The 27,862-nt window shown below is 41.5% G+C and overlaps 1 protein-coding gene across 4 annotated transcripts in view; it reads right to left on the reverse strand.

Moving 5' to 3' along the window:
- The window catches only part of spock3 (SPARC (osteonectin), cwcv and kazal like domains proteoglycan 3), a 454,551-nt gene that overhangs the window by 425,463 nt on the left and 1,226 nt on the right, over positions 1–27,862 (reverse strand). For 2 of the 4 annotated variants that reach the window (XM_059964877.1, XM_059964876.1), the window contains exon 2: positions 24,034–24,195. In XM_059964877.1, the coding sequence (XP_059820860.1) occupies positions 24,034–24,195 (162 nt within the window). Of the gene's footprint in view, positions 1–24,033; positions 24,196–24,357; positions 24,459–27,862 lie in introns of those variants that run through there. The other 2 variants (XM_059964878.1, XM_059964879.1) reach the window with 2 other exon arrangements.

Below are 27,862 nucleotides of genomic sequence, written 5' to 3' on the forward strand. Positions count from 1 at the left end.
TTCTTCCTAACTATGTTGTTAGTACCTAAAAAGACCACTGGCTGCTCACCCCCACTGACCCCCACTAAGAATGCTGAGGACTCAATCCAAGATGTCCTGGACCCTGGCAGCCAGGAGGCAACGTAACATTCGGAATCTTGTTCTTGCCCACAGAATCTCCTTTCTGTTACCCTAACAAAACTCCTACCCCCACAACTCTCCTTCTCACCTCTTCAGTTCTGATTCACAGAGCAAGACCACTGTGACTTTCCACTGCTAGGTCATCTCCCCCCCCCAACAATATCTATATTTGTTATAGAGGGGATGACCACAGGGCTATGCTTCACCGGCTGTTTAGCCCCTTCCTGGAATATCTGGCAGTAAAGTGCCGTCCTTTTTATCTACCACGAGAGTTCTCTGGGTCATTCTGGTAGCAGTTTACATTCTGCCTCAGGCCAATGTCAAGCAGGCTTTAGATGATCTGAGCAATGGGATCAACATGCACAAAACAGTGCACCCTACAGGACTGCTTTGAATCAGTAGACTGGACTGTATTCAGGGATTCATCTTCGAACCTGGATGAGTATGCTGCGGTTGTTACTGACTTCATTAAAATGTGTGGACAAGTGTGTGACCACAAAAACATACTGTACATACCCAAACCAAAAGCCGTGGATGAACCAGGAGGTACGTCATCTGCTGAAGGCTAGATCTGTGGCATTCAACTCTGGAAACCCAGGCCTGTATCAGAAAACCAGGTATGATTTGCAGAGGGCTATTTCAAGGGTTATGAGACAATTTTGTATGAGGTTGGAGGCAACATCAGATGCACGGCAACTATGGCAGTGTCTGCAAGACATTACTTCCTACAAAGCTAAACCCAATAGCATGAATGGCAGTGATACTTCACTACCAGATGAACTCAATGCCTTCTATGCACGCTTTGAAAGGGAGAACACAGCTACTGCTGTGAAGATCCCTGTTGCCCTGATGACCCTGTGAGCTCTGTCTCAGAGGCTAATGTTAGGCTATCTCAGGGGTCAGCAACCTTTACCACTGAAAGAGCCACTTGGACCCGTTTCCCACAGAAAAGAAAACACTGGGAGCCGCAAAACCCGTTTGACATTTAAAATGAAATAACACTGCATACAACGTTTTTTTTGCCTTTATGCTATGTATAAACAAACTATAATGTGTTGCATTTATGAAATTGATGAACTCCTGCAGAGAAAACGAAATTACATTTCTGCATGCAACAAAAACATTTTGAACTCCGAAAAAAAGACGTTGGGTTGAAAGTTACTTTTAAGTAAAATACTCAATGTCTATTTGAGTCCTTCTTGTATTTATGAAAAACGCCGAACTTAAATTTTCCGCCAGCAGCAAACCAAAAATATCATCAGCCAGCTGTCAGCCTGAAAAATAAAAGGACTATTTCACTGAACAATGAAAAAATATGAATATACATAAAATAATAGGCAATTAAAATATTTATCATACTTGGTTAATGGGATTTCTGCTCCTGGACCTCAGCGCACAGCGTCTGCACATCAGGGCTGTATGACGTCACCTTCATCTTTACACAGGATCGCAAGCTGTCATCTGTGAGGCGTGCGCGATGTTTGTTTTTAATAAAGTTCATGTTGGAGAACACCTGCTCACATACATATGTGGATCCAAAGATCGACAGGACTCCAAGCGCATACTTTTTCATGTTTACATAAATGTCGGGCACAGCATTCCATGTTTCAAACACAAGTTGGTCCGGATTTGGAAGGTTTTCAATATCACTCCATTTGTGATTCTGAGCAAGAACGGCCTTCTGACGGGCAACATCTTCAAGGTCTGCTGTCAAGCGTCTAAACTTGGACACCCATATGTCTTTGTCGGCTATGTCGGCCAGTTCCATCTCAAGATCAGGTTGACTCACACCTGCCAATGCAGTCGTATTCAGTAGGGAAGGATCGATGCTTAAGGGAGTGACCGGGAAGGATAATGTGTTTTTTTCCTCTCTGAACTCACAGAAGCGTTTCCCAAACGATGTTTGCATTGCGATGATTGCAGAATGTAAATACTCCGAAATTATCATGTCGTGACCTTGTTTGAACTCTCTCAAATTGGGGAAGTGAGACAAAGTGCCTTTCTGTAAATCTCTGGCAAGCACTGTCAACTTGCGCTCGAATGCCAAGACATCCTCCAACATGTGCAGGGCTGTGCGTCCTTTCCCCTGAAGAGCTGTGTTCAGCGTGTTCAGGTGCGCTGTCATGTCTACCATGAAGTGTAGCTTTTCCAGCTCAGGAAAGTTGAGCCCTTTGCTGCCCAGGAAAGTTTTCACTTCTTCCAAACACGCGACAAAGCGTTTCAGCACCTCCCCTTTGGACAGCCACCGGACTTTGTTGTGCAGCAGGAGATCAGAATATGCGCTTTCCATCTCGTCCAGTAACAAACGGAATTGACGGTGATTTAAACTTTTTGCCATTATTTTATTGACAATCTGAATGACAACATCCATTACTTCTGTGCATTCCGGAGGAAATGTTTGAGCGCACAGTGCCTCTTGGTGCAAGATGCAGTGAAAAGTCAGCAGCTTTCTGTCCAGCGACTTCTGCAGTAAAGCCACAAATCCCTTGTGCGTTCCCGTCATATTCGGAGCCCCATCAGTAGCTACTGACACCAGATGGGTGGTCTTTATTCCTTTGGCTCTTAAACAATTCAAGACAGCCTCACAGATGTCCTCCCCCCGTGTTTGGTCTTTTAGAGGTATCAACTCAATCAGTTCTTCCTGTGGCCCGGCAGAGTTTACATACCGGCAGAACAACGCTATTTGTTCAATATCGCCTTTGTCTTTAGACTCGTCACAGGCAATCGAGTAGGCCACAGCTGAATTGATGTCTTTAATTTGCTGTCTTGTGATGTCTTCTGCCATTTTTATGGTTCTGTCTTTGACAGTCTTTGCAGAGAGGGGCATATCCCTGATTTTCTGCACAATTTCACTCTTGTTTTTAAAGTCCGTGAATAGATGTTCTGAAATCTTAATGAAAGATTCTTTTATATATTCACCATCTGTAAACTGCTTCCCGTGCCTGACTATTTCCTGAGCGGCAATATAACTGGCGTATGTCGTTGATTTTCCTGACTTCATCCATTTCTGGAAATGATTTTTGCTCAGATCAACCTTCCGCATCAGTTCCGAAACGGCTTTTTTTCTCTCATCTCCATCCGGATATTTTTGAGCAAAGGCTGCGTGTTTACTCTGGAAATGCCTTGCGACATTTGACTTTTTGTTGTTTGCTAGTTTCTCATTGCATATTAAGCATACCGGTAAACCAGTCTCGTCAACAGTGAAAGCAAATGAATCTGTCCACGTATCATTAAACGTTCTGTTTTCTTCAGTCACTTTTCTTTTTTTAGAATTCTCCATAGTTGGCTTACCTTGGATCGAAAAATTAAAGAAATCGCGCACTGGCGGGTGTCAGGTATTGGCAGTGGTGACGTATATTAATAGCGATAAAAACACGTTGTAGCGGTGTGTTCAGGCAGTCAGTAAACTGCAGTCGAATAACTTTATTCGAACTAAACAGCCTTGCTTCTAAGCCTCCCTCAACCCAGCCCCCATGGACGCAGATGCTGCAAAAGACACGTACTCACAAACCCCCGTAGGCTATCTCCCTTAGCCGGAATGCTGGCTAATTGTGAGCCGTTTCGGATGTGCCAGGAAATGTGTCGCCACACTTACATTGTACAAGATCACCATAATCTTCAAATTTAGAATTACATTTCAAAAGCTAACAAACTAACATAAAATACATTTTAATTAAATACTGACCAATTATTTCCCAAAGCCACAGGGAGCCGCAGCACAGAGGTGAAAGAGCCACAAATGGCTCGGGAGCCGCAGGTTGCCGACCCCCGGGCTATCTTTAAAGAGAGTGAACACTGGCAAGGAGGAAGGTTCTGATGGAGTACCTGGTAAGGCTCTGAAAACCTGTGCTAACCAGTTAGCAGGAGTATTGAAGGACATTTTCAACCTCTCACTGCTACGGGCAGAAGTTCCCACTTGCTTCAAAAAGGCAACAATTATATCAGTGCCTAAGAAGAATAAGGTGGGCTGCCTTAATGACTATCACCTGGCAGCACTCACATCGACAGTGATGAAATGCTTTGAGAGGTTGGTCGTGACTAGACTCAACTTCTGTCTCAGCAAGGACCTGGACCTTTGCCTATTGCTACAATAGGTCAATGGCAGATGCAATCCCAATGGCTCTTCACACGGCTTTAGACCACCTAGACAAAACAAACACCTATGTCAGGATCCTGTTCATCGACTATAGCTCATCACTTAATACCATCAATCCCACAATCCTGATTGAGAAGTTACAGAACCTGGGCCTCTGTACATCCGTCTGCAATTGGATCCTCAACTTCCTATCTGGAAGACCACAGTCTGTGTGGATTGGTGATAACATCTCCTTCTCGCTGATGATCAACACTGGTGCACCTCAGGGGTGTGTGCTTAGCCACTGCTCTACTCTCTGTACACCCCTGACTGTGTGGCTAGGCATTGCTCAAATACCATCTATAAATTTGCTGATGATACTACCATTGTTGGTAGAATCTCAGCTGGTGATGAGAGAGAGATATGCCAACTAGTGGAGTGGTGCCGCAGCAACAACCTGGCACTCAACTTCAGTAAGACAGAGCTGATTGTGGACTTCAGGAAGGGTAAGATGAAGGAGCACGTACCAATCCTCATAGAGGGATCAGAAGTGGAGAGAGTGAGCAGCTTCAAGTTCCTGGGTGTCAAGATCTGGGCCCAACATATTGATGTAGTCATAAAGAAGGTAAGACAGCGGTTATACTTTATTAGGAGTTTGAAGAGATTTGGCATGTTAACAAATACATTCCAAAACTTCTATAGTTGTACCGTGGAGAGCATTCTGACGGCTGCATCACTGACTGGTATGGAGGGACTACTGCACAAGACCAGAAGAAGCTGCAGAAGGTTGTAAATCTAGTCAGCTCTATCTTGGGCACTAGCCTACAAAGTACCCAGGAAACCTTCAGGGAGTGCGGTCTCAGAAAGGTAGCATCCATTATTAAGGATCTCCAACACCCAGGACATGCCTTTTTCTCACTGTTACCATTGGGTAGGAGGTACAGAAGCCTGCAGGCACACACTAAGCAAATCAGGAACAGCTTTTTCCCCTCTGCCATCTGATTCCTAAATGGACATTGAATCTTTGGACACAACTTCTTTTAAAAAAATACAGTATTTCTGTTTTTTACACTTAAAAAAAAATTATTCAATATATGTAATTGATTTGCTTATTTATTATTTTTTCTCTCCTAGACTATGCATTGCATTGAACTGCTGCTGTAAGTTAACAAATTTCACGTCACATGCAGGAATAATAAACCTGAATCTGATTCTCCTTCCTGTCTGTCACCGATTCTCCTATGTCCTGCATCTTGTGTGTATCTACATCTCTATGTGTCCTATCTTCCACAGCCTGCTGAATGATCCCGAGTTCACCTAGTTCCAGCTCTGACTCCTTAACGTGCAGCATTAGAGGCTGCAGTTGGATGTACTTTTTGCAGCCAAAGTCATCAGGGTTACTGGAGGTCCCCCCTGCCTTCCCACATTCCAGAAGAGGAGCATTCAATAACCCAGCCTGGCATCTCTACTGTCCTAACTATGCAAATATAAAAACAAAACAATAAATAAACTGAGGAAAAATCTACCTACAGCTTTTTCACCTTCTCTCATTCATGCCTCTCCAGGCTGAAACCTCGGAGAGACAAAGCCTCAAATAACCACTCCAACAATGGCTGCTCCATTTGTCCTTTCTCGCCAATCATTCCCAATTGCTGATTGACTGCTGTTCAAACACCAAACTGCCTCAAGTCAATGCCAGCTGCGCTCAACTGGCATACCTATGTGAGCTACGCCTTTTACACTCCCAATTGCTGACTGGCTGCTGTTCAAATGCCGAACTGCCACAAATCAATGCCTTTTATACTCAATGGCTGAGCCTGTGTGAACTATGTCTTCTCATTCTCCTGATCGCTAATTGACTGCTGTTCAGGGGTATCCTTTCCATACCCCTGTTAGCATCCTGCAGGGATCTACCCTCAATCATTTCTCTGTCAAAACCACCTGTGATGTATTTAGCAGAAATTTTGAATTTTTTAGATAACTGAGAACAGGCAGAATTTCTGGTGTGGGTCTGCAACAAGCTTTAATGCTTTAAAGGCAATCAACAATTTAAATACACTCCACTGCTGCCAGTACTAATATGAAACCTCAGGAAGTTTTCCTCAAGTTCCACCTTTACTGGTCATTCAACCAGTGAACCTACACTCAGAGTCATTCAGCTCATCAAATTTGTACTGACCATCAAGTTTCCATTTATACTATTCCTACACTAATCCCATTTTTTTATTCCCGACGTTCCCATTATGTACAATTCTACATACATCAGCAAATTAGGAACAAACCATAGGCAGTGTACAGTCTAACCGCGAAAGATTGTCTTAGACATTTCTCCTGCAATCACAAGACCCTGCTGGGCATTGATAATGTCAGATGCCACAAGCCTAATTCCCCTTGCTTGGCAATGTGACAGATGGCAGGGGAGCTGCATGGTCTCAGTTATAGCGAGGAATAGGCCTTAAGCCGCAGGCTTGCCTGCTACTGCATTCCCAGAAAGGAGACACAGGAGGGGGTGTAGTGTGATGACTGTGCTCAGTTGGGGATTGAACCCTCTATCCCTGCTGCCCTCCAATGTTTGAGCAGTGGAAAGACCAGCTGGATTGCGTGCTGTTTGTCTGTGAACTGCAGCATCAATTTGCAGGGCGTGTCACTCGGAATTGGGCAATATATTGTGGCGACCCACTTCCTGCACAGCTGAATCGGCTCACAAATTGCCCATGCACGGGGAGAGACTTTGGTAATGCACCTCTGACATCATTTCCACCCAGGAGGGTGGGAGCTAGGGATCAAAAGCCAGTGCCACGAAGTTTGAATAAACTAGTCTCGAAATGACTTACCGACTGCATGTCATTGTTTCTAGCTCTGTATGTAGTACATCGTTACAATATATTATTTTTGCATGACTGTGTGTGCGCACCATCTTGAGTGTGCTGTATGTGTTCTGCACCTTGGTGCCAGAGAAACACAGTTTTATTCTGCTGTGTTCATGTATGGTTAAATGATAATTAAACTTGAATCTGAACTATAGTGGCCAATTAACCTACCAAGTGACACTGTTTTACAGTGTTAGAAAAAAAAGGAGTACCTGGAAAAAACCCAGAGATCATCACAATAAACAGTATTGGAGGTCAGGACTGAACCAAGGTTGATGGAACTGCAGGACAGTGCTGAGCCACTGTGCCCCCCAGTGCTCCAAATGAATTAACACTAACCACAGTGTCTCTCAATATCATCAGCTGGATTCACAATGTCGGACTCTGAGCTGAAGAACCACAGCACCTCTTCCTAGCATCCTTGTTTAGTTCCGCAATTCACCATTTCCATGTTGTTTGACCGGCATCTCAGTCTGGACTAGTAGAGCCTTCCTCCAGCAAAATACATGGAAGATAGAAGTGCAAACACGAGGAAATCTGCAGATACTGGAAATTCAAAGAACACACACAAAATGCTGGTGGAACACAGCAGGCCAGGCAGCATCTATAAGGAGAAGCACTGTTGACTTTTCAGGCCGAGACCCTTCGTCAGGACTAACTGAAAGGAAAGACACTAAGAGATTTGAAAGTAGTGGGGGGAGGGGAAAATGCAAAATGATAGAAGACCGGAGGGAGTGGGATGAAGCTAAGAGCTGGAAAGATGATTGGCAAAAGTGATACAGACCTGCAGAAGGGAAAGGATCATGGGACGGGAGGACGCAGGAGAAATAAAGTGGGGGGGGGGGGGGGGAGAAGCACCAGAGAGAGATGGAGAACAGGCAGAGTGATGGGCAGAGAGAGAGGAAAAAAAACAAACAACTACATATGTCAGGGTTGGGGTAAGAAGGGGAGGAGGGGCATTAACGTAAGTTAGAGAAGTCAATGTTCATGCCATCAGGTTGGAGGCTACCCAGACAGTATATAAGGTGTTGTTCCTCCAACCTGAGTATGGCTTCATCTTGACAAATTTGAGGGCAGGGTGAAAGTTGAAGGCAAAGTTAATGAAGTCAACGAGCTCAGCATGCATGCAGGAGACAGCGCCAATGCAGTTGACGATGTAGCGAAGGAAAAGAGGAGGACAGATACCCGTATAGACTTGGAACGTGGACTGTTCCGCAAAGCCAACAAAAAGGCTTCGTCAAGATGAAGCCACACTCAGGTTGGAGGAACAACACCTTATATACCGGCTGGGTAGCCTCCAACCTGATGGCATGAACACTGAATTCTCTAACTTCTGTTAATGCCCCTCCTCCCTTTCTTACCCCATCCCTGACATATTTAGTTGTTTACTTGTTCTCCATCTCCCTCTGGTGCTCCCCCCCCCCCCCCTTTCTTTCTCCCGAGGCCTCCCATCCCATGATCCTTTTCCTTCTCCAGCACTGTATCACTTTCGCCAATCACCTTTCCAGCTCTTAGCTTCATCCCACCCCCTCCAGTCTTCTCCAATCATTTTGCATTTCCCCCTCCCCCCTCTACTTTCAAATCTCTTAGTGTCTTTCCTTTCAGTTAGTCCTGACGAAGGGTCTCGGCCTGAAAAGTCAACAGTGCTTCTCCTTATAGATGCTGCCTGGCCTGCTGTGTTCCACCAGCATTTTGTGTGTGTTGTTTGGAAGATAGAATTAATTGCTTTAGGATTCCACAACAAACTACATTTCTTAACAGCCAAATCCATCATTGTTCAGACTTCATTTCTACACCCATCCATTAATTGTCTTCAGATTTCAATAATATCACCTCTTATTCTTTTAAATTCCAGGCCCTACTAGCTCAACTTTCCTTCAATCGTCAACCCATCACCCTATGAGTCATTCTAATGAAGCATCCCAGCACTACTGCTAAAGCAAGGGATCCTTCCTTAAATTTTGTGGTCAAAAATATCCACAGTATTGCATGTGTGTTCTCAATGGCCTGCTAAGATACATCAAAAAAACTCCAATCTGTAGGACTCTGCTTGCAATATAAGCCACATTTTATTAACCTTGCTTATTTATTATCATACACGCCAACTTTGTGTGTCATGCATCAAGGCCCTCAAACACCTATGCATAGGAATATTTGTAGTCTTGCTTCATTTCCATAGTAATTTTCTATTTAATTCCTCCTTCAAAACTGGATGAAGATATATTTCTCACCTATTTCCTTAATCTATCCCTTTACAGGCTCTTCATGTTCCCTTCAACTTGCTAAGCAGCCTATTTTTGTATTTTTGCAAGACAGAAAAAGACCTCGTGGTGAACTGCAAACCACACAACTGCACTGTTAAATGAAAATAAAACTGCAAATGCTGAAGAGTTAGAATAACTGTTCTGAAAAAGGATCTTCAAACTGAAACATTAACGCCTTTCCTAAATATGGCCTGGCCTGCTGAATAATTGCAGCATTTTCTGTTTTTATATTACAACTGCCTCATAGGTAGATAGGGCAGTTAAGAAAGCTTATGGGGTGTCAGCTTTCATAAGTCGAGGGATAGAGTTTAAGGTAATGATGCAGCTCTATAAAACTCAGGTTAGGCCACACTTGGAGTACTGTGACCAGTTCTGGTTGCCTCACTCTTGGAAGGATGTGGAAGCACTGGAAAAGGTACAGAAGAAATTTACCAGGATGCTGCCTGGTTTGGAGAGTATGCATTATGATCAGAGATTAAGGCAGCTAGGGCTTTACTCTTTGGAGAGAAGGACGATGAGAGGAGACATGATAGACGTGTACAAGATATTAAGAGGAATAGATAGAGTGGACAGCCAGTGCCTCTTCCCCAGTGCACCACTGCTCAATACAAGAGGACATGGCTTTAAGGTAAGGGGTGGGAAGTTCAAGGGGGATATTAGAGGAAGGTTTTGTTTTACTGAGAAAGTGGTTGGTGTGTGGAATGCACTGCCTGAGTCAGTGGTGGAGGCAGATACACTAGAGAAATTTAAGAGACTACTGGACAGGTATATGGAGGAATTTAATGTGGGAGGTTATATGGGAGGCAGGGTTTGAGGGTCGGCACAACATTATGGGCAGAAGGGCCTGTACTGTGCTGTCCTATTCTATGTTCTATGTAACTGCACTATTACGTGTGGGTGAATGTTCTGACAGTAAATATCTTGAATGTCCCATGGACATTCTCTTCATTTGTCCTGATATGTTTAAATATTAGAAAAGCTACTGGCAAAACAGCTTATGGATTTTCTTTATTTTGAAGTTCAAGGTAAATTTTATTAACAAAGTGCATATATGTCACCATATACAACCCTGAGATTCATTGTCCTGTTGGCATACTCAACAAATTAATAGATTAGCAACTATTACAGGCTCAATCAAAGATCAACCAGAGTGCAGAAGACTGTGCAAATGCAAATAAATGCCAAGAACATGCGAAAATGAGATAAGAGTCCTTAAAGTGAGATAATTCGTGGTAGGAACATTTCAATGATGGGGCAAGCGAGTGTAGTTACCCTCTTTATTTCAAGAGCCTGAGAGTTGGGGTACCAACCATTCTTGAACCTGGTGGTGCAAGTCCTGAGGATCTTGTACCTTCTACCTGATGGCAGCAGTGAGAAGAGATCAATAGGAATGTGAATAATAATCCAATAGCGACTTGCTTAACAATGTAAGTATTTGCGCAAAACCTAAATCTGCAGTTTTGATTACTACTGAATATTCATTTTAGAGAGAACAGTTAACTATAGTTTCACTTTCTAATAAAATTAAGGATACAAAGGAAATCAAAAGGGAGCAATTAAGCTATTAAGAGAGTTGGTGCAACATAATGTCTACTTGGGAGGAAAGACCACATAACGAGAGCAGAGCACAACGCCAGAATCTGGATCCAGGAATACAAACAGATCACTTTCTACAGAAGATAAAATGAGTGGCTATCAGAGTAAAGCCACATTATGATTTCACCATGCTGATACTACATTGCATTTTCGTTTGAGATTTAAAGCATTTTTCTATTCTTTAACACACTTTCTACAAGCAAGCAGCTTAGATTGAAAATGCTTCACCCAGAACTGGCACAGATCACAAACAGAATTATTAATATTCTAAACCTATTCTTAATGAGCTATTAAAATATTTTCAGAAGGTATTTTGAGCAATTTTAAGTAATGTAGCCACCTATGATGCTTCCAGCACTGAAACTGGAAATAATGATAGGTTGGACTTTGTGTAGCTACACATCCCTCATTGCTCACAATATAATTAAACGTACATACAAAAGTACCCTCAGGTAGATGGAAGTTAATAATTCCACTGTCATAAACACATAGATAATGAAATAATTCAGAAAAACATCCTGCAGACCAACAATTGACTAACTTGTGCATTCAATTTCACTTCATAGCAACTTGGAAATTGTATCTTGCTTGTGGACATGGTGTTTCAGTGTTCTGTGCCATTTCCATTTGTGGGTACAGGAAAACAATTTTCATACAGAAGCCAGGGTACATGATTTACCAATATTTTGCATGGTTATACATTTTAACTACATATAACTTAGTTTAGAAGTTGAGTACAAAACATGAAATTACCCACACAATGTTTTATGATTAACTAGAGTTTAAGACCATAACCCTAGAACATCTTAACACCAAAGATACATACATCAGGATGTTCTCTATCAACTACAGTTCAGCATTCAATTACCATCATACCCCCAAAATTAATCAATGTTTTAAGACCTTGGCCTTAATACCTCCTTGTGCAATTGGATCCTGGATTTCCTCACTGGCAGACCCCATGGTCTCCATCAGCACAGCTGTACCACAAGTCTGTGTGCTTAGTCCCCTGCTCTACTTGCTTTACCCTTATGACAGTGAGGCCAAGCACCGCTCCAATGCCATATTCAAGTTTGCTGATGACACCATTGTCTTAGGCTGAATCAAAGATGATGATGAACATACAGGAGGGAGACTGAAAATCTGATTGAGTGATACCATAATAACATTTTATTAATTGTCAGCAAGACCAAGGAGCTGATTATTCCTGGACTTCAGGAGAAGGAAACCAGAGGCCTATGAGCCAATCTTAGTCAGAAAATCAGAGGAGGAGAGGGCTAGCAATTTTAGATTCCTAGGTGTTATTACGTTGGACAACCTGTCCTTGACTCAGCAATTAAGTGCAATTATGAAGAAAGCACAGCAGTGCCTCTGCTTCCTTAGGAGTTTATGAAGATTTGGCATGACATCTAAAACTTACGCAAACTTCTATAAATGTGTTGTGGAAGGTATATTGATCAGTTGCATCACAATCTGGTATGGAAACACCAATGCCCTGCAACAGAAAATCCTACAAAAAGTAGTGGATCTGGCCCAGTTCATCACAGGTAAAGTCCTCCCCACCAGTGAGCACTTCTACATGAAATGCTGACTTAGGAAAGCAGCACCAATCATCAGGAACCCCACCACCCAGGACATGCTCCTTTCTCACTGCTGTCATCAGGAAGAACATACAAGAGCCTCAGGTCTCATGCCACCAGGATTAGGAACAGTTATTATCCCTCAACCATCAAGGATAACTTCACTTGGCCCATGTCTGAAATGCTCCCACAGCCAAGGGATTTAATTTCAACGACTCTTCATCTCATGTTCTGAATATTTCTTGCATATTTATTTATTTATTATTACTATTATTTCCTTTTATTGTATTTGCAAATTTATAGTCTTCTGCACTCTGGGTCTTTCACTGATTCTGTTATGGTTATGATTCTATAGATTTATTGAGTATGCCCACAAGAAAATGAATCCCAGGGTTGTATATGGTAACATATATGTACTTTGATAATAAAATTTACCTTGAGGATCGGAGAAAATTTGGGCTATTCATTTGTAAAGTGATGGTTGTTGGTTGGAATCCCTATGGGAAGTAATGCGATTGAGAATGCTAGCATGGGCATTAAAATGAACTTCCTGCTTTTCTGATGCTCGGTTGTAACAGTGGTGCTGTGTAAATGTCTGGAGAAAGGTTCAGAATAGTTACACCCTTCCTGTCACCTACAAAACAAAGAAATCTTGGTGCTCAATGTGCTGCATTGAATTAGTTTTCATATTCTGTGGCATACTCCCCAATAACGGTGCAAACAGATACAAATGATAAGAAGGCCAGCATCCTTCCACTGGGACTCATTTTTTCTGGCCAAAGCTTACACTACTACCGAGTTGCACCATCTTGCTGCAGCAATATCAATGGCACTGCATTCTGATTGGTATCACTGTTGTACATCTATGAACTCCTGATGCTCAGAAGCACACAATTCAAATGTGTATTTTGCTCCAAATTTCATGTTTCAAAGACAATTTTACATTTCAATTTAATTACAAAGTGCAAGAGCTTAGATTACATAAATGAATTTGCAGACAAGTTTGCCTGGTTATCTTTCTGTGACATTTGCATGTCAGTGGTTGCACTGCAGTTTTGTCTTATTTAATGTAGTAATTGTCAAACCTGTAATATTTTTATGTAATACTTTACACATGATGTCTGTAGATGGCACTGTGCTCTAGTATATTATCACAATTATGACTGTGAAAATGTGGCTGTAGCACAATTCATTCCTGCATCCACTCTTGAGGTGAATGCTGAATGTATGAACTTACGCTGAATGAACATTAAAAATTGCTCGTTAACTGTAAGCTTGTCTTTAAATTATATAAATTTAAGCTATAAATACTTAACCATATTCGCAAAGATTCTGTATTACATATTTTAAACATGTATCAGTCAACATTTCACTACACTACTGCTTTTTACCTGTACTGAAATCTGCTATGTTTTGTAACTCCATAACATAAAACTAATTCAAAGCAAAAGCATGCAGCCAGAAATGCCCGTCTTAGTTTCGTTTTTATGTTTAGCAGGACATGCACTTATCACACAGTGGTGTGATGATGTACAGTATGCCATTCACCTACTTTTACACATGACCCATAATGAAATATTTAAATGAATAAGAATGCTTAAACAAATATATTTACTATATTACCCAAATATTACAGAAATATTAAATACACAACACTCCTCTCTGCTTAGCAATAAGCTCCAACTCAATATAGAAAGCATCTCAACACACACAAAGTACACATACTATATGGACATCCACAGCATAGTAAATGTTAAATTGTCCCATTCAGGCCAAGATTTAATCAATGTGGAGAATTTCTGACCAGGGAGGACACTCGGCTTGGCAGGTGAGACTTGTGGCTATGAAACAGTCTTAGGTTTTGGGGCCTCCTCCATGGCAGATGTAGGGTTCAACTATGGAACTGCAGAAAGTGGTTCTGACAACTCTGAACACTTTCCTTCTCTAACAATTAACTCTAACAAGGCAACGTGGGCTGTTCCCAGCAATGAAGAGGCATTGCTCTTAGCATCTCTGGACATGTTGGCATCCTGAACAGTGCACGCCAAACTGCTCAATCTGCTGATCTATCCCAAGCCACCAGGCAAAGCTTAAAGCCAACACTTTCATTTTGAGCGCGCCTAGACTATCAGCATGTAGCTCCTCCAACACTTCAGCTCTCAACTTGGATGTTACAACATCTCTCAATCCCCACACAAGACAAGTTCATTCCAGTGCTGATAAAACTGGGAGAACTAGAACTTCTGCTGCACATCCTTGCCATTTTGGCTTGCCACGTAACAGGGAGAAATATTAAGGAGACTTGTGATTTGCACTGGGAAAAATACATCAAGAGGATTGTGCACTTCTGTCAATTTTTCAGGTATTTCCTTTTCCAAGAGAGAACAGGATAATCCATCAGCATTTCCATGACGAGCTGTCCTCTGGAATTCAATCCTGTAATTGTCTCCTTCAAGAAACAGAGCTCATCTCTGAATCTGTGCTGCTACTGTCAGTGGAACCACCCTTCTGTGGATTGAAAATGGACGCTAGTGGTTGGTGATGAGTAACAAGGGTAAACTCTCTCCCATACAAGTACTGGTTGAAATGTTTTACATACCAAACCAGACCAAAGGCCTTTCTCTCAATCTGTGCATTATTTTTCTCTGCACAGTAAGGGAACGTGATGTAAAGGCTATGGGGTGTTCTCTTCCATCCCTCATAACATGAGACATGACTGCACCTATACCATAAGGCGAAGCATCACAGGAACGCTTCACTAGATGATGTGGATCATAATGTGTGAGTACAGTGTTGGACAGCACGATTTCCTTTACCCCTTGGATAGCCACCTCACCATACTTTGTCCATTGCCATTTAAGCCTGCTCTGTAGTTACGAGTTCAAAGGATGGAGCACAGTAGCCAGGTTTGGCAGGAACCTACTTTAGTAATTGATGAATCCTAAAAAGGACCACAACTTTGACATAGCCTTTGGCCTTGAGGTATCCACACTACTTGAATTTTCACAGCCACTTGAGTAATTCTTCTGCATCAATAGTGTGACCACAGAAAGTGAAGCTCAGTTTAAAGAATTCAGAGTTGTCACGCACTTTTTAAAATCAGGCACAAAACTTTCCATTTGCAAAAGAGATACTAATATAGTGTTGCTGTGTAAAGGAGAGATCACTTCCCCAGTGTTACCATGGATTCTGTTCCCAGTGGTCCTATTATATGCAAACCAAAATAACATCTTCCCTCTTTATCTAACATTGCACTACAATATATTGTCATGTAACAACTGACTCCTCCAAATTAATGAGTGGTTCCATCACCATGCAACTCCAGCAAGTGCTATGTGGTGAAACAAAAATCTATTGTAACACAGGGCAGACACTTGTAAACACTTTTCACTATGCCCAGTTTCAGTTCAGGGAAATTGTACTGCCCTTTCATGCAATCCCATGGTAACTAATTAAAAACCAGGATTAAAAGCTATTTATTTCAATAATTGCATCCTTCTCTAAATTTACAATCTTGTTCGGCCCACCTCACTACTTTTAAATCTAGAACACTGAGTACATCCCTAATAGTTTTGACTAAAGGAAATGAAAATTCATATTTAAACCTAGATTACACATTGCATTGAAAAATAGAAATGTATGATTGGGAAAAAAAATGCACTGATTTTAAGCAGCTTCAAGTTAATTTGGAATGAATTGTCACTTATAAGGTTCACTATTTGTGAAACGTCAACACCACTTCAACAGAAGTGACAGAGCCAGCCAAGTGGTGTCTGAGTTCCTTCACTAATATTGCCAAAATTTTCTTTAAAAAATTAGTGGTATCTATGGCCTGTCCATTGCACCAGGAAGAATTTCCATTGACTATAATTCCTTGACTTGTCTCAATCTTTTAATTGAATATGGAACATGTACTGTCCCAGGGTTATTTGGCTCAATACTAGCCTGGTATAGAATCATTATAAATCCCTGCCCTTCCTTCCACCGCTCATACCCTTGGGCCAAGAGCATCCAGTTGCTAAACTTCAGTCTTTACCAAACTCTCACCCAGCCACTGCTTGTGAAAGAGATTAGTAGTAGATGGTCAGGTGGCTCACAACTGGTAGTTCCAAAGGGAGGGTCATTCCGAAGTAAGTTTGTGTATTGCTGCAGTTGGGCAGTCAGTGTGGAGCCACAACTGTTCCCTTCTGACTGTCAGGTTCTGGTCATTGGATATTTTCTAGACTGGCAACAAGCCTCTGATAGGCAGTCAAGCAATAAAGCAAAAATTAATTTCATAATAATCTCATAAAGGCAACTTCTGTGGAGGTTCAAGATAAGGATGTGTTATGTGATTGTTTGCAACCTACTCCCCCCCCCCCCCCCATTGACAGACCAAGCAAAAAGGTTAAAACTATTTATATAAACAATAAATCTTTTAAACCTAACCGATTTCCACAAATTAATCCTATACCCATGCCACTGTAGTAGGGAAAATAAAACCTTAAGATAGAGAACAGCACCACCTACAAATCAAGATCAGGGACTGCAGGATTCAAGGGAAATCTTTAAATATCAGAACCCGAGGGTAGGGACAGAATGAAGATTTCAAAAACACGAAGGCAAGACTGTCAATGTAATTTTTTTTTAGAACTATAATTCAGTACTATTTTGATCATGCATTCATTATATTTAATGCATGCCGGCATCACTGATGGACAGAAATAAAAAGAATAGCTATTCACTCTTATGGAGTCAGCAGCAAACGGCACAGAAAAGTTTTCTTTGGCCCATGAAATTCTTGAAGTACCTATTTATATTAAACCCACTCCCAAACATTTGATTCATGTTTCCTTTACCTTGGTAATTCAAGTGCTCATCAGGATCCTCTTGAACATTATGAGTAGCTTCTCTGATAATGCATTCCAGATTGCAACCAACCATCAGGTGCAAAGAAAATCTTCTTCCGCTTTTCTCTAAACCTTTTAGCCCTACTTTACTACTATGTCCTTCAGCCTTTGACAGCTCTGACAAGAAGAAATGTTTATTATGTACTACCCATGCCTTTCATAACTTTGCATATCTCTAATCAGCTCCCTTCACTGCCGCCTCCTGCTCTGTAGCAAAAATATTCCATCAGCCTAGTCAATCTCCTTTGCATCCTCTACAGTGCAATCATATCCTTCTTTCAGTGTGCAGACCAGAACTACACACAATCAGTTGTAGCCTGATCAGTGCTTCATTGAGCTGAACCAAAAGCTCCCTGCATTTATAGTCTATTCTCCGGTTAATGAAGATAACCATCCAATATGGCTTCTTCTCTGTCTTCTTGTGCTGTCAACTTCAGTAATCTTTGTACTTTACCCCAATGCCTGCTTGTCCTGAATTCCCTAGGACCCTGCCACAGTGGTAACATGCTGTCCTCTTCTACACCTTCTCAGCCTTATCTCATACCTATTAGGAAACACTTCTTTGTGTCAGAGGTGTTAAACACCAAACAGTGTACTTTCAAGGTGAGGATTAATTGGTTAAGAGGAATCCAAGAAAGATACTTTTTTACCTAGAGGCTCAAAGCAATCTGGATTGCATCGGAGAAGTGATGGAGGCAGCTCTCACAACATTTAGGAGCATCTCACTGAGCACTTGAATTGCCATGGCAAGGTAACTCACCAATCAAGTGCTGATAAACGGGATTAATGGTGCTTGTGGCTTTATGCCATTGTTTCGATCGAGGTAGCAGTTGATCAGTATTAATCAATAATTTAGGACTATCCTCCTATCAACACTACCATCAATTTATATCATAGTAAATTTATTGTGTGTGTGTGTGTGTGTGTGTGTGTGTGTGTGTATATATACACACACACACACACACACTACCATCTACTATAAGATGCATTTTCTTGCAGGCATTTACAAGCAAAGAAAATAAAACAGAATTTATGAACACTAAATAAACAAAGACAAGCAACTAATGTGCAAAAGATGACAAACTGCAAATAAAAATATACTGAGATGTTTGTGCTATTAAGGTATTTTATTCAAATGGCACAAAGGTATGTTTACTTGTTTGTATGTCAGAACCTCAAATGCCTTCTGGGATTCCTTATTCTGGATAGTATTGTTTCCTTTTGAACCTGTCTGCATATTTCTGATGGTTCTTATACATTTCTAAGGAGCATTTGAATTCTGAGTCACTAAAGTTCTATCAAGAAGCAAGAAAAGCAAAAAAAAACGAAGATCAGAGAAACAGCACGTTGTCCTTAATTCTGAGAACTTGTCAGAGGAAACATTTCTACAAGGGGAAAACTTGACCGGTTCTAATTCCTCCAAACCTCTGACATTCAAGCATACTGGACTGCCTTTCCTCTCCAGATTCCAAGTAGAGTTTTGCTCCTGTCTTCCTGCTTTGCCTCTTCACAGAAACACACACAAAATGGCCAGCATCTATGGAGGCGCGTGGGGGGGGGGGGCAAATAAACAGTTGATGTGCCCTTCTGAAAAATACAGTAGCAAAGCAACCAGGCTAGGTTTATGTGGTGAAGAGGGCATGGGATCATGACATAGAGCAAACAATGGATGTATAAGGTGCCAGAATAAGAGAAAATTAAAGAGATGGGAGGAAGGAGAGAGGATTGGGGGAAACTAGAACTATCATAGTAAAATTTATTTAATTTCTTTGCTGATATACAGCACACAATAGGCCCTTCTAGACACACTGCCCAGCAATCCCCCAATTTAATTCTAATCACAGGACAATTTACAATGATCAATTAATCCAATAACCGGTACATCTTTGAACTGTGGGAGGAAGCAAGAACACCCAAAGGAAACGCACACAGTAACAGAGAGAACGTATAAAGTCCTTACAGGTAGCTGGAGGAACTGAACCTGGATCATCTGTACTGTAAATCATTGTGCTAAACAGTACCTCACCCGACCACCCGTAAGATAAATAAATGTTCTGAATATGTATATCACAAATGTCTCTAGGTTAGTTGATGCAAAAAAAACTTTGAGGCAATAAACAATGAAGAAAAAACTTTTAAAGATGTACAATAAAGAGATATATTTAAAGAAAAGTCACGGACTGATCATAAGTTGCAGGTAGCAGCTATAGGGGTTAATTTATTCACAGAGTTCCACAAATGGTTAAGTTAATTGGACCAGATATTCTAGTTTAGGAGAGCTGCTTGAGATTTCCTAGCTCCACCTTGAATATTGAAAAGGATTTGTTTTACACCCAATTGAACAAACAATTGTACCCCTGGTAGCAAACCTTGGGTGAAAAAGGCTTCTTTGACAATGATGCATATCTAGTTTCTGTGCTGAAGCCTCTATAGATAATGTATTCAGTTCCCTGGGGTGGTGTTTGAATTCACAACGTGAAAGTCAGCACAAATGCTGACATAATTGCAGGTGCTATAAAAGCAAGTGGGGTCAAAGCATAACTCCATTGGTAAACTGATGGAAGCTACTTGCAACAGAGGTCAGGAATCAGGTCAAACTTTTATTAGGAAATTCCTGTAGGTAATAGGTAATAGCAAGGGCTGGATTTCTTCTTGTCCCACATAAAGACACCACATAATCAGGAAAGATTCTCAAAGCTTCACAAGAACTTAATTTCAAGAAGAATTAGACCATTCACCTATTTGTGTTTCCTCTGCAATTCAGTAAAATCACAACTGACTTTCTAAACAAAACTTCCTGCTCCCAACCCCCTGAGAAGGCCATAAAGTGACACTTGAAATTATTTTCCTGAAAGGTGGTCTTAAAATGGCATCCATACAGGAAAAAGTAGCATCTTCTGAAGGAAAAAGGAATTCATGCCACAGCGACTGGGTAAATGTTGAAAGCTATGATACAATTCCCTTCCCAATCTCCACCCCCTTCACTTCATGCTCAAGCAAAGTGACATACTTCGGGGAAAAGGAGATGGATGAAGTGGGCACAATGCGCATGTGATATTATATGGATCCCACCACTGCCCTAGACTAGAGGGCTTCTCAGTTGCACCTTCCACACTCAAGAGCTTTACCAATAGCAAAAGCAGCATAGGAGCTCCACCACCTATGGATTATTCTTCAAGTATTTGAAAATACCTTTTGTTTTTCATTTGTATTGGCTAAATCCTGGAGCTCTCTAAACAACATTGTGGAGATACCTTCAATGGGAGATTCAAGGAAACCATGCCTTGAACTCCATGAGCACATTTTTTTAAAAAACTGCTTAACCATTATATGCAAAGCACATTATTGCATTTATAGCAGCTGAAAAAAATAAATATCTGTGTTGGTATATTTTAAGATACCAGTCTGGTTTTGCCTGAGCTAGAATTTAAAGATACACACTATTGCCCTTGGGAGAAGTGCAATGTAACTGGGAGAGCCATACAAGTTGACATTGACAATGCTTTTTCATATATCTCCAAACAAATTTGCTTCGTTTGATGCAAAGTCATAAGAAAAAGAATTTTTTTAAAAAGGACAACAGAACCTGAAAACAAAATGGAGGTGAAAAGTTGATTTGTAACATTTACTGCAGGGGTTGGCAAAGTAATGCTTGGCAAAGGAGTGTCTGTACATAAGGTGTCTTCACAAGAAATAATAAAGTAGTGGTGGTTGGGGCTGTGGAGGGGTCGGTAGTGGATGGAGGTGTTGATCAGTCATTTTACTTGGGGAACATAACTGTCCAGGTGTGGATGCTACATAGTCTCCCTCCAAATGGGAGTGGACAAATAGTCCACAAGCAGATGTGTGCTCATGTTATGATGTTTTAAGTCATGTTACAGTGTTTTAAATGCTTTCACAAAAGATCTTCATAATTGATTCCAGCATTTTTCAAACTATTGATTTAAGATTAACTGGTCAGTAATTCTCTCTCCCTTCTAAGAGAAATGTTTGCTACTTCCCATTCTGCAGGAAAGATTCTATAATTATAATATTTTTGAAGGTATAATTATTTCCATATCCACAGCATCTATTACCTTTACAATTTTGGGATGGAGGTCATCAGATCCTTGAGATTTCTCAGCTTCATTGACATGCCAGGCAGATTTTATTAACTTACATTTTATTTCCTTGTCTTTACTGCACCCTTGCTTCTCCAGTGCTTCTAGGGCATTTCTCAAATCGTTTGAGAAGACGGTCACAAAGTTTTTGTTTAGTCCATCTGTTTTATCCTTATTCACTCTCCATTCTCTGTAAAGAACCCACTGACGTGCATTCTTTTCAGATTTATACATATATTCCCTTGGTGTCAGTTTTGATTTTCCTTACATTTTGAGAAAATATTGGAAATATAAAATCTGACACTGAGATATGTTCACTCACATATTCTAAATTTTCCTGTAGTCCACAGTTTTTCCTTTTGCCTACAAGTATATTTGCTGTAAATCATGCATTATTTCTTCACATGCTAGCCACTACTTGTCATACTTTTTAATGTATTTTCTCAGCCAACCTTCGCAGATTTAAGTTTCATTTTTGATTGAAAATCCTGCTTTCATATTGAACTACTTTAGTTGTAAAACTGATATAAAATTTTAGAATGTTATGGTATTCTTTCACATGATTAATTAACTCTTTTTGTTGCATAATTCAAGATTGCAAATAGCTTGCTACCTAGTTGTTTCCCCAGCATGTTGATATGGAAATCCATCCGGTACATGTTTCAGCAATTTTTCCTCAACATTGCTGGTACTGGCCTGATTGCTCCAGCCTTTGTATAGATTTACATTCCTCAATGCTCAGCTAATCAAATTTGATAATGAACAATAAAGAAGGAGTATACCACTAATACCTATCATCTCTCTCTTCCCTTTCTTCCATGGTCTTCTGTCCTCTCCTATCAGATTCTCCCTTCTCCAGCCCTCTATCTCTTTCCCTGATCTCTACTTCTCCTATCTCCTGCCACCTTGTATTTCTTCCTTCCTTCCCTCCACCTTTTTACTCTGAATTCTCCCTTTCCTTTCCAGTCCTGATGAACAGTCTTAGCCCAAAGTGTCAACTGTGTCTTTTCCAGATGCTGCCTGGCCTGCTCAGTCCCTCCAGCATTTTGTATGTTACCAATAATGCTGTAATTATTTGTGAACTTATATTTGATGGTTTAAAAAATTGCAATAAAGTCAGTAATACAGATAATGTATCGGTTTTTCAGTTCAGAAACATTAAATGGTTCTTCCTCCACACACATGCTAACCTTCTGAGTTTATTTTGTCAACATTTTCAGGGTTATTTTTGTGTTTTTCACATTCATGGTGCTTTGAATTGTTTAATTGTAAATTTTCACCAGTTTGTTAGCCTTGGTATTGCTTGATATTTAACAAAATAATAAACAAAGACAATTGAAAAACAAGAGTTCGCTTTTTTTTTGCTGGAGGGAAGTATGAACTTCTGCAATTATTTTACTTGGGAAAAAACATTTTTTCTGTCCAATTAACCTCAATCTTGGTAATTCTTGACAGATAATTAGTCAGTAAAATCAAGCGATCTACCTTATCATAATAAAAAAGTACTAATTTAATACATACTGGATCCGGTTGTGGATATGGACAGTCTTTGATCTTGCTGTACGTCCCTAATTGCGATGTACTGATTATTGTACACCCACTTACATGCATCACACCAACAAACGAACGCTCATATTTAACACAACCATGCTGCACTCAAGAAATTATTGCAGTTTCCCCACAAAGTGGTGCTCAGAAATGAGTGCCTCTTAGCCGGAGGTGATGCTCCTCTCCCTAGTACGCGATTATTTTCTGTTGTTTATTACTTTCCACTGACTCATAACACATCTGCAAAAGCCAATCCGCACGCACCCCTCTTGAGTAGCTAATATGTTCAGTCAGATCGTCACGCCATACCTGAATTTCCTTCAACCACCTCTTGCACAGTAGCGAACACCATACCACTAATAGTTACTTTAGCAAAGAGCTTCCCAGACAGACCACTTAGCCTCGTTTATTAATTTCAATCCAAATGTCGAGTGAAAACTGATGAGTGCCCTAACAATCGACTGAAAGTAACCCAAGGTGCCCAGGGTCAAGTGATGCCGAACACTCGGGAATTCAAACGGCCTTGGTCCGACCAGTCCCAATACCTCCACCTGGATTTTCACTTTGCCTACTTGCTCAAATCGAACACAATGCCTTCCAAAACACCTCTACCAACATCAATCCGGGCTCCTAATGTACAGACTTTTGTTTATCGGTTAAGTTAACTGTACCACAAACTATTCGCGAAACCCTTCAGATTTCGATATCCAGCAAAGTCACTTTCCAACGCGTTCACTCCCACAGAAGGTAAAGTTGCATGAAAGAAAATGCAGTCAGCAGCAGCGCCTCTTCCCCACCCTCCGACGCCCCCGAGTTTGCAAACACCGCAGCCAGGTGAAGGGAGTGAGCCAGCGATCGCCCCGAGTTTAGCCTGGGCTCGGCGGGAGGGCGCTCGGAACCGCTCGCTCACACACCTCTATCCTGCTCCAACCACCCCGGGCAACAACACAACGCTGCACTCGGAAAGCAACAACAGTAAACAGGTACCTACGTCTCGAAATTTGTTCCAATGCCCTGGCTCCTTGTCATACTGTGAGACGGTGGTCAGCCATTGTTTATCATCCAGAAAATTGCCGTTGTCCGCTGTAGCTCGCTGTCTGCCTTCTATTTGCAGAAAGGCTACAGCAACAACACAGAGCAAGACCTTTAGCATCTGCAAACGAGGAGAGAATTTGTTTAAAAGAAATACATCAGTTCAGGTGGTGGAGGGGGGCGTTTTCGTGAGAGTGCAACTGTAAAAAATATAATAAATAGTGTTCGTGTTCTTTAAAAAAATAGAACAGTGAATGTTGAGGAAAGGATGTGCGAGCTTCACCTTGCCTTTCGCTGCAGCTGCTGTGAGCTCGATGCAGCCTCAAGCTTCTCTCGCGACTGGCGGGCGGGCGGGCGCGCGCCTCTTGTGCGTGAGCACTGGCGGCCGCGGTAGGTCGGCGCGTTCCCGACAAAGGCGCGAGCACAACCTGGAACCCAGTGAGGACGGGCTCGCTGCCCCAGATTCACTGGATGGATGTTATTTGGGCCTTCGCTTAATCAGGACAGCCAAATATTTGGGACAAGTCTTCAAAAAGAAAAACATCTTATTTTATTCGGAACACCATTCCGCTTAATTGAGATAGTAGACTGATGCCTAACATTATCCAACTAAGGGTCATTCTTGTCCACGTCGTGTGATCGTTAGACACAACACTGTGCTCAGAGCAATTGGTTTTTAAATAGCGTCACTTGCGTGTTTGTGTTCAAAAAGCAGTGATTTTCGTCACTAATGGAGAGTAATAAAGAACTCATAAGGAGTAATTCAGAACTGTTTTGTTCTCTGCTGTTTCAAGCATTCAGGCATGGAAATGCCAGTAATTGTCAGGAGTGAAAATGATACGATTTCATTAGTTCAACAAGTTAGGACCAACAAATAATTTGAAGGTATAGAAAATCATCTTAAATGTTACAAATGAAAATTAAAATTTGCATAATGCAGTAATGAAACACACTGCTTCAAGGCAGTCAATTAACCAGAATTCACTGTATTGTGTTTGTATTTAATAATTGGCTGGAACAATACCTATTTGTACTACTTACTGAAGTGTAATTACAAACTCTGCTCATAGACACTGACTCCACTCAGGTTAAAGAACATTTAGTAAATTTCCTGAGATGAAGGGTAGGAAGAAATTGCAGCATCCTTCTTATTGAATGAAGCAATGTAGCTATTTAAATTTTTTGTTAAATTTCTTAAAATATCTTTCTTCTCTGTGCAAAGGGATGTGGACAGATTTTATAGTCTTATTGTGTTGATGATCAATTGTGAGCTTAAACAAGCTGACTAAAGTGAGATAGAGCTGAATTTGATACCCAAATGTTGTTACTTGACCCACTAAGGGCATATAGTGTCATGCCTGCACATGCAGGCTCCTCCCAGTCTCCACCTAGTAAACAGGAATCACCTGCCACTTATTTCCAATTCATCACCTGCAGCCTATTTAATCCCAGCTCTCATCCACAATTCTAGTTCACTCATTGAACCAGTTGGTTTCAGTTACCTTGTTGCCCGTTATGATTAATTTCTGTTCTCTCTTGTTTTGTGCCCCCCATGGCTTGTATTTTGTAGTTTATTAGTAAAATATTGTTTACTTATAAAGATCTCTGCAGCACTGCTGTGGGTTAAAGCCTCCTCTACGTTTTCTGACAGGATGAGTCAACCCAGCAGATTTGCCAGCCTTGATACAGCAGCCCCAATTACAGTCAACCTCCTCCCTCAGGGGCCTGGATTCTCCAACTTGATGCTGAGGTGATCTGGGGTTTTGACCACCCGGGAAGTGGAAGGGTGCAGCAGATCTTATACATAACCTGCGTCAAGGCCCCAACTCAGTGCTAGATTAATCCATGGAATTTGGCAGAGTGTGCCTGGAATGCAGAAGTGTTGCTGGCCCAGTAGCATCACAGCCTCTTGGAGTGCTTGAAAAACTAGCCATCTATCCGGATATGCCTACTGATGTTGAAATCCATGTCACTGAATTGATAAGCATATTATGGAACAACCCTTAAAATCATAAGCCAAGATCCTTTTCCCAGTGAATAATGAAGCAAAGTATTCATTAAGTACCTCCGCTAAGTCCTCTGATTCCATGCACACATTTGCACTACATACTGCACCTAAGATTGCTCCTATTTTCACATGAAAGAGGTTTCTGCTCTGAGTTGAACTATCCCACAATTGACACACATACTCTGCTGCAGACATGTAACCCTTTGAAGTGCTTCATAGCTACCAACCACCACTGTTTCCCATGAGGGTCCCATCCACCAGAGCCCTGGTTCACTGCTGCCAGAATGCTTGGGAGAGAGTGTGGAGGTTCATCCTAGCTGTCAACTGCACCTACTGCCACCAGGCCAACCACTGGAGATACCCAACCAGACTATGCCATCCTGGGGTCTGTGCCTTGCTCTCCACCTGAGATCTGTCCCTGCACAACTCCCACAAGCTCTCACCCTGGTTCATTGGTCACTTCAATATTACCCATCACATCAATCCAGCCACTTACCATCTCCAGCCATCACCATCCCTTAGGATCACACCTACCTTCTATATACTGCTTCAAGCCCATCGTTCAGGGACCACTCACCCTACCTGAGCCGGCACCTCTGGGATCTGACGGTGGAAGGTGGTCTGGTGAACGTGTTTTGCCAGTTGATGGATTCACGTCATTGTGGACAGACTGTCCAGTACCTGGTCAACTGAGAAGGGTACGGCCCGGAGGAAAGATCTTGGGTGCTATCTAGATACATGCTGGATCCATCACTCATTAAGACATTCCACTGGACCCATCTAGATCACCCTGGGTTGTCGGAAGCCGGCCATAGGTACCGGTGCTAGTCCTGTCAGGCCTGTACATGCATAGTCCTCTCAGTCTCTACCCCAGGAAGAGTAGTCAACTGCCGCTCATTTCCAACTCGTGACCTATTTGAACCCACTCTGGTACACAGAATTTGTTCACTAATCAAACCAGCCAGGCTCCACTACTTGCTCCTAGCTTTCAGTTACCTTGTTGTCTGTTGTGATTAGTACATGTTCTCTTGTTTTTTGGCCCCTCTTGCATTTTATTGGCAAAGTATATCATTTACTGCAAAACCATCTTGACTGCTCTGCTCAAGCATCCTCTGCAATGTTAGTTTTAAATTAATTACAATAAGTGCAGAAAATAACATCTCCGTTTCACTCCCACCTCTTGACAATATCCTTTAAGATTAATCACTGATGATGAACCCAAAGAAAGCCACTACAAAGGTGTAATACGTTCCAGTTTCTTCTTTAATGCGCTACTTTTTAATTGTCACGCATGTTCTTCAGATGGTTCAAAATTAATTGTAAAAAATAGCAATCGTTGAGATTTTGAAATAAGGGTCGAGCATATGCGGTCATATGTTGGGGTCCGGGAGTAATTAAGCACATTTCGACATTCCCGTTAAGTACATCATCAAAACGAGTCAATTTTATGATTACACTCATATGTGCGAAACTGTCTTTGCTAAAGTGTTTTGCACAACACTCGCTGAACTCATCTTAAATAATAAGTACTAACGTTTTACTGTAAGATTTAATTACCGTCGCTGATGCTGAATTTGTTTTGCTAACTCAAACGTTTAAGTTAAGTAATTACAGGATTGACGGGGGCTGTTCCCTTTGCCGATCCAGTTCGGTGGCTCCTCTGGCTGTAGTTGCGGATTTGCGACCAGCTGCAGCGTGGCCTATTTTACAAAGCGGCATTGCTCACTCCCGCTACCCTACAACTTTAATTGAGATCGACAAGACTTGCAAATAAAGGAAT

This window comes from Hypanus sabinus, chromosome 3 (assembly GCF_030144855.1).
Source record: "Hypanus sabinus isolate sHypSab1 chromosome 3, sHypSab1.hap1, whole genome shotgun sequence".
NCBI lineage: Eukaryota > Metazoa > Chordata > Chondrichthyes > Myliobatiformes > Dasyatidae > Hypanus > Hypanus sabinus.